The sequence below is a fragment of the Alternaria arborescens genome (genome assembly GCF_004154835.1).
Source record: "Alternaria arborescens strain FERA 675 chromosome Unknown contig_1, whole genome shotgun sequence".
Classification (NCBI taxonomy): domain Eukaryota; kingdom Fungi; phylum Ascomycota; class Dothideomycetes; order Pleosporales; family Pleosporaceae; genus Alternaria; species Alternaria arborescens.
The window spans coordinates 529,734-540,990 of record NW_021167856.1 but is presented as its reverse complement, the minus strand read 5'-3'; the positions used below and the strand labels follow the sequence as shown (position 1 = coordinate 540,990).

General features: G+C 51.1%; 4 protein-coding genes across 4 annotated transcripts; 2 read left to right on the top strand and 2 right to left on the bottom strand.

The window, feature by feature from the left end:
* Positions 1-385: 385 nt before the first annotated feature.
* Positions 386-1,806, bottom strand: AA0111_g207 (Eukaryotic translation initiation factor 3 subunit E; the record flags this gene model as incomplete). Its single annotated transcript, XM_028647800.1, has 3 exons — positions 386-599; positions 651-1,246; positions 1,306-1,806. 3 exons carry the CDS (start codon positions 1,804-1,806, stop codon positions 386-388), a joined length of 1,311 nt encoding a protein of 436 aa, XP_028512124.1.
* Positions 1,807-2,055: 249 nt separating this feature from the next.
* Positions 2,056-2,604, top strand: AA0111_g206 (hypothetical protein; the record flags this gene model as incomplete). The annotated part of the gene is made up of 1 exon (XM_028647789.1): positions 2,056-2,604. One exon carries the CDS (start codon positions 2,056-2,058, stop codon positions 2,602-2,604), a length of 549 nt encoding a protein of 182 aa, XP_028512125.1.
* Positions 2,605-3,041: 437 nt separating this feature from the next.
* AA0111_g205 (hypothetical protein) lies at positions 3,042-4,199 on the bottom strand (the record flags this gene model as incomplete). Its single annotated transcript, XM_028647778.1, has 2 exons — positions 3,042-3,833; positions 3,921-4,199. The coding sequence occupies 2 exons, from the start codon at positions 4,197-4,199 to the stop codon at positions 3,042-3,044; spliced, it is 1,071 nt and encodes a 356-aa protein (XP_028512126.1).
* Positions 4,200-7,872: 3,673 nt separating this feature from the next.
* AA0111_g204 (hypothetical protein) lies at positions 7,873-9,949 on the top strand (the record flags this gene model as incomplete). Its single annotated transcript, XM_028647767.1, has 7 exons — positions 7,873-7,877; positions 7,930-7,953; positions 8,004-8,032; positions 8,083-8,946; positions 8,998-9,486; positions 9,545-9,648; positions 9,698-9,949. 7 exons carry the CDS (start codon positions 7,873-7,875, stop codon positions 9,947-9,949), a joined length of 1,767 nt encoding a protein of 588 aa, XP_028512127.1.
* Positions 9,950-11,257: the final 1,308 nt, after the last annotated feature.

Genomic DNA, 11,257 nt, shown 5'->3' with positions numbered 1-11,257 from the left:
CTGAAAATGGGGTTATTTAGAATAGACTTGTACTGTATGATAACAAGGAACGGAAAAATACAGTTGTGGTGTTGTTTCATCGTCCATGTGAATTCTTGGATACTACTTGTTGTCCACTACCGATACAGCGCTTCATGTGCTGCTGCCCAGGAATACAGATGGCTCTACAAGAGCCATAACAGGACGCCCATACCCATGCATGCATTGCGCAAGTCTTTGCCACGCCCAATTCGTAAAACCCCAAATGCCGAACCCATACTTTTCGATCATTCCTTCATCCCTTTCATGATCGTCATCATCTCCCCGATTGTAACCTCCCCAGAAGCTGTTGGCTCTCCCTCCCATTGTAAAAACACAAATGCATTGGACACAACATGCGTCACGCTCATTTCGCAACAGCCGCGCTAAGAACCTGTGTCCTGAAGAAGCCTCCCTTTGTCCTCTCGATGACTTGCTGGTAGACGGACTGTGGTGGGTGGTTCATGACGACCGTGCCGGCCTGGTAATCGATCTTTGCATCTACACGAGTGTCCCGGATAAGGTTGACAATCCACTTCTCACCCTCGTCTTGTGAAAGACCGAGACGAGTCGAGAGGTCCCTAATTATGTATTAGTGTAATGCTAAGGGTGGAGAAATGGCCAATACTCACTTGATGTCGATCCTCTGGTGGATCTTGCAGTAGCTCTCTGAGATGAGATGTCTCGCCGCATCTACGAACTGTTCCGCCGCACCCAACAAGAAGAAATCGTTCTTCAGAATCTCCTCAGTCTCGCTGAGTTTCTTCTGCGCCTCCTCGAAGTCAAAGTCGATGTACAGGGCCTTGATGAAGTCGGTGACGGGGTCACTGTATTCGTAACCCTCCTGTCGTACAATCCTGATCAAATCCTTGAGCTGCTTCTGGTACTGGTTCGAGTTGCGGCCACGGTTGCGGCCGGTAATTACGGCAGCAGAGAGATAACGCAGAATCCAGGGGCAGTTTGTCTGGATGGTGTTGATGTATGCGGGGGAAAAGAACATGTCGGTGAGGGTTTCGCGCGAGGCTTCGTGGTTGAAGAGGGGGAAAAGCGACCAGTGGATCAACCAGGTGCGGTGCTGCAGCTGTGCGAGAGGGTTGTTGAAGAGGCGTGTGTCGATGATCTCCTTGAGCTTGTTGATCTCCTCCATGGCCGAGTCCCAGTTTACGGAGAGGATTTCGCAGGCGAGCTTGCCCCAGGTGGCTTCGCGCTCCTTGTCGCCGTCTGTGGTCTGTAATGAGACGGAGTCAGTAAGCAAACCAACTACAAGCGCGCGTTGGGCAGACGTACCAGAACCCTGAATCGGTAGAGCAGCTCAGCGGCGTGGGGGTATACACCGCACGAGTACTGGAACTGGCCAAACTCGAGCAACTGGTTGACCATGTCCATGTCAACACCATGGCTCTCCTTCAGGTATGCCAAGTTTTGCTGCTTGTCACTCCTCAGGTTTGTGACGACGTTCTCGTCGTCGAGCAGGCCGCTGATCTTGCTGGTCGCCTCGTCGAGCTGGTCGCGCTTCTTCAGGACCTCGTCGCGCTTGGTCTTGAACTCGTCGGACATGTCGTCGAGGCCGTGGACTTCCTGGTGCAGCTGTCCAACGAAATCCGTCATGTTGGTGGGCTTGAGGAGTTCGAGGAGGAGCTTCTTCTGCTCGACGGTCTGGTCGGCTTCTTCATCGCTGGAGAAGTTGAGGAGCGGGTAGACGAGATGACGGTCGAGGTTGGGCATAAGCTTGGGGAGGAGCGAGTACTGTTCGGCGACGTTGGCGCCATTTGCCGCTGAGTCGGCCATGTTGGGTGGATGTCGCAGGTGTGTGGGTGCAACGTGGTGGGTGAGGTTGGTGGAGCGGGCGAGGCGCGAAATTCGTTATGTCGGCCGTGGCGGGGTGAAAAAACCCGCGACTGTGCGCAAGCGAGGTACCCTGTACGCTAAACTTGTGGTGTTGAGCCGCGAGCCATGGCAGCAGCCTGCACGTCACAACCAGGCTATTCGCTTCGTCTTCGCTGTCGCTGTGCTTGAACTGCTCCTTGCTGGAACAGCATGCCCCGATTCCAATCTCTGGTGCCGCTGCTGCGGCCATTGGCTGCCCCAAGAGCAGTCGCATGCCGACAGCACTTCCGCTTCTACACGGCCTCTTCCGAACACCCATCCACGCCCCAGGAAGCCCAGCGAGCCGCCGACCTCGCTGCCGCCGAGTCGCTGACCGAAGGCGACAGCGCGCAGCCGCCCCAACAGAAGCCCGTACTGCCCTCGAAGCATCCACGAGCCGACAACAAGCCAAGAAACAGCAAGAAGCCAAAGACATCGTCACAAGCACTGAACCTGTCTCTGCCACCGCCCAAGTACGCAGTCTCGAGATCAGTCAACAAGAATCTGCCCATCTACACCGACTACAAGCGAGGAGGCAACTTGCACTTGACAACGGTACGCAAGATCACAGGAGACGTATCAGCGCTGAGGGACGAGCTGAGAGTCTTCTTGAACAAGAAGAACGAGGACGTCAAGATCAACAGCGTAACACAACATGTTGTTGTCAAGGGCCATCATACTAGCGAGATTGCAGAATTCTTGAAGGCCCGGGGCATGTAAGTTCCCCAGGGAGAGACATGTTTCACGGAAGAAAATGGGGCGCAGAACAGAGCATGGAAACGAGCGCATCTCTGCTGTAGCAAAACTTGTATCATATGGGGAAGAGTGCAGACGATCAACCTTGGATACCATCAGGCGTCAAGAAGCGACGAATGGGCATATTGTACACCACCATGACGGGTAGCATTGACTTCATAAAGTAATTACCCGAATTTCATTACTATCATAAGAAGCTTCAATCTGTACCTCCACATTACTGGTACAAGGCCTCCAGATTTTTCAGATACTTCGTCCTACGTAACTGCATTTTTGAGCTTTCATCAGGTCTTGTGCTGCCGATAGTCGTACTTGAACACTTCTTAGAATGGACATACTAGTAAACTTAGCTAGAGACCGTAGAATGGTTATGCACTGGATGTCTTACCACAAACGCTGTCCTACTCTATCGGTGGACGGGGACAGACAATCCAGCACTTGTCGTCGTCACAGCGTTCATGACAGGGTGGAGGTAATGTACCGCGCTTCTGGGCCCCCTCTCCTTTGGCTGATGGAACGCAGCATGCATAGCACTGACCGAAGTAGCACTCCCAGCGACATTTGAGAGAGGACAATCCCATAACGGCGTCGGCATCGGCGGAGCCGACAGCCATTGTCGGAAGACAGACGGCCCAACACTGGCCAAACATGCATTCCCAGTGGCACTTGAGCCCACGGTTGGCAACGTCAGCCTTCCCAACGTCCATGTTCTTATCCTCATTCTCATCAACATCACAGATCATGCCGCAGAGCGATTCGTCCGTACTACACACCTCGCGACAGACCTTGGTTGGGATGTCCGGAATTTCCTCGATGCTGATTTCGCTCCCAGCTACAGCTTGAAGAACCGGATCGGTCCAGCATATACCAGAGGTCCAGTCACAATGGTAGAGGAAAGGCCTCTTTAGTTGAGCGTGGCTCGAAGAGACAGAGATGGTGGTGTTGGTTTTCATGTCGGCTTCGTCGATGACGAGCGCGCTATTGGCCCTGAGAGCTGCAACGGCATCGTCGCCGATACACTGGCGCGTGCAGTATGTATGAATACAGACCCAGAAGCACTGTTTTGCTTCCTCGCGCTTCACTACTGGAGCCATAGAAGTCGAAGAGCTCTCGGCAACGACACTGCCGGCAGTAGCAGAGTCGGAGCCATTGAGTTGCTGGTTAGCGCGGCAACTACTACGGCATCGATAGCACTGCGGGATTGTCAGTTCATGTTCCGGTATACTCTAGGTTCAACATCCACACACAAGGGTGGTACATCGTTAAATAAATGAACTTACATCGGGATCTTTGCATCGCAATTGGAAGCATTGGTCCTCAGTGAGGCCGATTTCCTTACAGAACAGGTTGATGTATACACAGCGATAGCAGTTGACCTCAGTTGACACGTCGTTGGGGACATCGTCCGAGGTACTGGCTGGGATAGCGATTGAGACGTCGCCAGGGATAGTGGTCGGGACCGAGACATCCCCAGTAGTGGGAATTGCAATGGGTGAAGCCGTGGTCAAAGCGGCTAGCAGGAAGAGCGCGAGAATCTTGAAGAGCTGGAGCGGAGTCATCTTGATGGTTGTGTCGTGGTTGCTTTGTGTACGTCAAGGAAGGGTGGGGTGGGTGAACGAAGAAGATAGAAGTCGAAGGTGATAAGAGCAAGTACGGGCCGGAGCGGATCAAAGCAAACTGAGTGTACCCGATGACGGAGGAGGTGAGAGTCTGGCGGAAGCAGGAGCGTGTTTGCACTCGGTCCCGTACGCGAACGGCGGTCTAACACGGCGCGCAAGAAAATACTCCCTCGAGGTGGCACGCGAAAGTCGGAAGGCAGAAGTGAAAGTAAAAATGAAATATAAGAAAAATGATATGGAGAGGAAGACGTTGGACAGAACATACGTATACAATGGGCAGAGTATAATCGGTGGCAACATCCTTTGCACTTTGTTGCCATCCGATTGAAGCATCATCATCATCAGAGCCGTCGAGAGCTCACAAGAGCTCTTGCACAGGAGGTTTGCTTTGGATGCATAGTGCTTCATTGATGTTGGATGTTGTCATTGAATAGCTCCACAACGCTGCGACGTAGATATGGAAGTTGCGTGGGTGCCGACGGTACTAAACTTCCGTTGTTGGTTTTTATTGGCGATCAAGTGATCACATGCACACTGGCTGGTCCTTGGAAGTCTCGACCATGACACTGGTGCAAACAGCGATCTGTACGTGAACAATATAGTCTGACGTACGATCGGGGATTAAAATCGCATGGCGACCGTGTTTTCATGCTTATATCACACATGTTGGTGCCTGTACGAAGGAGAAATGCATACAAACCGACGCGAAAAAACTCGTCTGAGGCGCAAAAGTGCACACTTCAAGCTTTGCAAGCCTATATTCATGAATCACCGAGCGTCATAGCATCCATATCTCATTTACTAAAGTACATCTGCTCCCGAGCAGCTGTACCCCCTTCTATGGTTTTGATGGACCGACGTTGAATTTACATTTAGGCTATGATCAACCATACCTACTTGAGCTGGTCCGACACTCTGGATCCTTGTGATAATAGGCCCAGGAAGGAGTCCCCACTGGTAAGCCACAGGGTAGCACTTAGCGCGAGGCAGTGGTAGGACCGACTGTTCCGCGGAGCGCGCTCTCGCTGGACCAATCTCGCTCCCATTTATTTATCTTGCTCTGTCGCATGCCAGGTATCTTGAGACCCTTACGGATATGGCGTTCGCGTATCTGTCGATCGTGTAGGCCTGTCCAGTTGGTAGCTCAGAAATGCCATCATGGTCCATGCGGTTTCGCTAAACCCGATCTTGCAGAGACAATCCGATCCCACCGCACCCGTGTATTGTCGACTGCCGTGTGATCGATGCGCTGCATGAAGCCTTGCTTAGACATGCAGCTCGCTCCAAATCTCTAGTAATATATGGCCATTTTTAAATTCTTGAGTCAGCCACTGATGCAAGTAGTTTTTTGCGTTGATCTTGACTTTGGCTCACAGAAATGCTTTTTCAGAGAGATCCTGGGTTTGCCTTCTAGTGCTCGTCTTGGCCAAACGTGTCGGTACGAAACCGTTGGTGCGAAGTTGCCGCCATTCATAGGTCACGTCACGGATCATGGTCCGCTCATGAATAATTCCATGTCCGAAGGTAATAGTCGACGAAGCCTACCAGTATGACTCTTGCATAATGTGCCTTGTTGCACTGCATGCTAGTACCTTTTATGCTGCGAAGCACACCTTCAAACTCGAATTCGTGGTATAGATTGAACATTAGTGCTGCCAGTCCATTGTGGTATCGTACGCAAACCGGATTTCATGAATTCATGTAACCGAGATAAGCCACTCTCAAGACGTAGGTTGGCTGTGTCGTAGGGCATGCATATCGCTTTCTGATAACTGGCGACGGAAATTCTGACTACAAAATCCTAAAGCTTTTATGAGTATCGTTGAAACTAATTCGAGAAGCAACACGCGTAGGGATCGCACTACCAAAACTCGCGGGCTACACGTATACCTAGTAAGAACTCGTTGGGATATAACATTGGGTAAATTCGACAGGTCCCCAAGCTGGCCACACGGCGTTGCAACAGCAGATGTTCCACTTCATGCTTCGTGTGAAAATGATATCTCTATGAGTATCTTGGCTCCCAGGCTCTGTTTGTCGCGGCTCAGAAAAGTCTAGATACAAAGTAAATACACAGATCTTGGAAGGCGATCTTGAACACTCAACCATTCTGCGTCTCTGAAAAGCGATGCACCCACGCTTTGGACAGGTTCAGCACAGAAGAATGCACCTAGTCCTAGTCTGCAGGATCCACGCTTGAGGATGCTGCTGGGAAATCGCACGCTCTCACTGCGTTCAGAAGTGTTCCTGGGTGATCCTCTCTACGCGGATCTGGTTGTTTTGTCTCGGAATCTCAGCGGAGGTGACGGCGTGCGACTGTCGGTGTTCGTAGGTACGGCTAGGGAGGCCAGCGGGCTGGAGGTGTGGATAGTCTCGGCTAGGATGAATTCGCGTGGTAAGGGTGCTCATGAGCGCATGCGTGGACGACGGAACCGCAAACGCGTAAACAACTGTCGCCTGGTGAGGATGCGAAGTTCTAACTCCCAAATTCGAGACGAGATCCGGACTTTGCTGATTAGAGCAACTCTTGGCGACAAAATCGAGAGAAGCAGATCAACCTCTCCAATGCAGAGACAATCTATCCCTGTACATTGGACGTTTCTGAACACATTTCAAGTACACCACTTGTGTGATATGGATAGTCCACTTGTGTGAGGCCATCTTAAAGGTCGCTTTACGACCTGCTGGGACCTCGATACGAATCAGTGTTTTTGGATTAGGAGCATTTTGGCGGCCGTTTGGCGAAACATTTGACCGACAGATTGGGAGAACTGAATTGAGCCTCAGAACATCTGGGGGGCAAACGCGCTCTTGTTCAGCAGTTTAGCAGGCAATCTAGACAGCTGGTGCATAGCAAACTGCTAGCAACCTACAGCTACTTACCTAAGCATCTAGAGAGCATTTGGGATCCGAGCGTCCCTCTTTTGCTGCCTCTGACTGGCTGCGGGATCTTGTCCCGCTCTTCAACCTTCACCAAGCAAGGGTCACCAACATCGAGCGGACTGACGGCAGTATCGAAGATCGGCCGCACCTGACAGCATTGATCGAGATGAGCATAGGCTCTGCATGAATACCGTATGTTCAGCACAGTCTAGTCTAAGAGAACAGAGTGACGTTGCACCTCAATCTAGCCAACACCACAGACATACCGGGCATCGAGCGTTCTCAACAGGTGAGTTATAGGCTCAACTCCTTTTTCACCGCGTCAGAGAACAAGGCATATGTCCTGGCGAATTGGCAAATGACTAATATTATCGAGACTACGTTAGAGTTGGCCAGCCTTTTGCCCCGTAGCATATCTAGCTCGCACCTGCCTCGCTTCCACGTGTGACGTGCCTTGCTTGATCGTTCTTAGTTCCTATCGAACATTGCCGACGAGATCCTACAGATGCCACTGATTCGGTAAAGTCAACGCGCAAATCCAAGAAGTCGTCAGAAGGGTTCCCAAGAGAATAGGTTAACCGATTGCATAGTTTTGGTACGCACTTCCAATGCTGGCTATCCTGTCAATTCGTGGCGAGCGCTATCGTGAGGCACAGGGCACAAACCAGGGCACCAGCTAATACGACGACAGGTACATTTCGATTCGAACGTTAGATTCGAATTCCTATATATGGGGTAATCTCCGGTACCCAACCAACATGTAAAACATATTACTGACTTTATACAGTAAATTCCGCTCCAGGAACGGCTGGTAAGTGGATCCATGAGGTTGCGGCGACAAATTCCGCTGATCTGCATAAGCCTTACCTGTCGAGCGCGCCGCGTTAAGTGTGAGTATTCTGTTGTAGAGCGCTCCTTCCCATACTGATCCTGCACGCAGGCGACGAAACCCGTCCACTATGCAAAGCCTGCGGCAAGAAAAATCGTCCTTGCCAGTGGGAAGAGCCACATACCAAGTTCAAGGATTACCGGCCTGATGGACCCTCATCAAGTCGATCTGCTGCTGGTGGCACCGATGACGAAACCGAGAGTAAGAGTGACATGATGGAAGTTGACGGTATCGAAGGAGTCGATGGCATTGGTAGAGGAGATGAAGCCGTTCGCACAAACAGTTTCAGCGAGGAGAGCTTCAGCCGGAACACTTCACCGAGACGACGGAAAAACAGTCGGACCGAAGGAGTATCGGAGGGCCAATCTACCAGCGTTTCCTCACCGTCGGCTCACTTATCCCCAGACTCACCATACTTTGTTCCCAGGTCCAAGAGTACACCGGGTGGCGTGTCGGTGGCGAGTCTGCTGCAGTCGCCCGACCCGGACGGCATGTCAGAGGGCTCGTTGCCGATGCATACCCGTCAGGCAATGCAGCAGGCACATTCCCACTCGCACAACCGAAGGGATATGCCAGAGGGGACGAGAAACTATTCACCTCAGCGTGTTTCTTTGACACATGAAGAAGCCCTGCTGGTGCATCACTATACCGAACATCTTGGTCGTTGGCTAGACTGCACAGACGCCACACGTCAGTTTACACTGGGCGTGCCGGAGAAAGTCAAACAATGCCCGGTGCTTTGCCACGCTGTCATGTCCTTTGCGGCTCGCCACTGCAGAAAGGACGCAACAGCTGAAGCAGCCTACCAGCGCTGCATTGCCCTGCTCATCGAACGATTGAACGAGCAAGCGGCTAGCCACGATGAAACTCTTTTGTGTGCTATCGTCATACTGCGTTTCTATGAGCAGCTGAACGGTAGGTGCTGCTATATCCTTTATGCTTTTCCTGCCTAATATGTACCTCTAGTGCCGTCCAGCACTGGTTCTGATGATGAACAGCATCTCGCAGGCTGCTCAGCCATTATTCGATCATCCCAAGGAAATCACTACGTAGATCCATCAGCACCTACATTGCGCGAGGCTGCTTTTTGGGTTTACGTACGCCAGTGCCTCTACAATGCCACCATCAACCAGCAGCCACCTGATATCGACTTCTCATTACGGTTGCACCCAACCCCAGGCTCCCTACGAGATGCACACCCGCTGGCACGATTAAGATTGGAGACCGCTTGGGCGAACCAAATGACATGGAATCTTGCATGTGTTGTAAATTTCTGCTTCGATGGCAAAGAACCACAGAACGAGAAAACTTACAAGATGCGACGATGGAAAGAGCTATGGGACCTTGTCCAAACGTGGATGCGTGACAGACCCCACGGTTTTAATGCGATCTTTGAAGGTCCAGCCGGCGACCAGGGCTCGTTTCCTGAGATCTTGTTCACTGCCGACTGGCACAGTAAGTCCTGTATCCATCCCGAGATCCATTCTTGCGCTGATGCTCACAAACTTATCAGCTGTGTCGTTTGGATTCTACCACTTTGCCTGCATTATGCTGTTGCGTTACAAGCCAGGCCCGAAGTTTGCAATCCGCAATGTTGGGAGCCTTTCTGAAACGGATGTAAGGACCCCAGCCACCAAGAAGAACATCTATTTACTCATCCAAACAGCATCAAATCTTATCGCATGCACGCGCCATCTGCGGAGCCTGTAATAGTTCGCCGGAAACTGTTCCATTGGCGATTACCGTCTGCCATACCATCTTCATATGGGGACCTCTTGTATGCGACCCGAAAGAAAGAGACCAGGTAGTACAGCTCCTGAGTGACTTCGAGAAAAACCATGTGTGGCCGACAACCTGGATCAGCAACGCGTTGAAAGCTGAATGGGGTATCCCCGGCTCGTCCACCTCTCTAGCTTAACACCGTGGAGCTCGGTCTTGAGTCGTCATTGACCATTTGCCCGTAGATACTGCGGTTAAGGAAGTCGCTAGTACCGAGTAAAGTCCACCCTTGATGGTGAATCCATAACCTCACCCAAAAGCAACCATCAAAGTAGGTGCTGGAGGTTATGCAAGATACCCGACGTAAGGAGTGAGGTGCTCCAGTATCTGGCAGCCAGTACCATCGTGCTTTGTACCATAAACATGCCATTAACAAAAGTAGCCGCTCACTACTGTGACCAGATCCATATATTCATCCCCCTTTCTTGTTAAGCTGAATGCGAGTATCTCATTCCCTTTTACGACACCAAGGATGTGGCTATAGCTCCAGACATATCAGTTATCAGACTAAACTCGTGTTTTGATATGCTCCACATCTCGCGGCCCAAGTGTTCGGGTAATCGTTCCGAGTGTATCATGTAATACCAAGGCTAGAACCTCTTCCCATTCCAAGAATTATTGTATGTTGTAGGAAGAACCGAATGTTCTGGTGTGCTCATGTCCGCTTAGTCTGCAGTTATGCATATTATGTGACCCAACCGTCTACTCGATACGATATATAGTCCTTATATGCACGTTGAGTCCAGATAGCTTGGCATCTTGACAAAACGCAAGCTCCTAGGTCTGCTCCGGTTTTCGGTCAAATAGACCGAGAGTGGTCTGAGCTGTACGCGTGTAGCCGTGACCGGTGACTGTAGGATTGGTAGGCTTGTCAACCACGTAGTTTGTAAGCCCTGTATGATGCGGTTGTTCCATTTCATAGTCATGAGCATATCTAGTTTGTCCGTTCGTGATGATTCCAATGGTGCTGACATCTGCTGTATGTCGAGACACTTGCTGAAGTCTGATCGAAAGCTCATTGCGCAATGCAACATATATCAGGTCTTATTTCCATATGGTTGAGCTTAAAGACACACAAGAAGCTCGCTACTAATATCAGTTTCACCACCAGAACCGTTGGTGAGGCGCGCAATACTGAAGCAACGAAGTTTTTCCCAACATCATTCTTACCTTCTCTGTGTCCCCAGAGAGAAGTACCAATGTACGACAGACCATCTGCTCATTGCTTGATCTCGGAGACTTTCTGAGTGCCACGAATGCAGTAGATACGTTGTTCCCAACTGCCACGTCCCCGCACGCACTCAATCCGTAGCTAACCGCCAGGAGAAAGTACCGCTGATGCGCTCTCCTTGTGTAGTCTCCTGTGTATTCTCCAATTGCGGACGTACTGATGAATTTTCATGGGAACTACTGTCGAGCAGCTACGTCACTTTTGACAGCCGGGAGT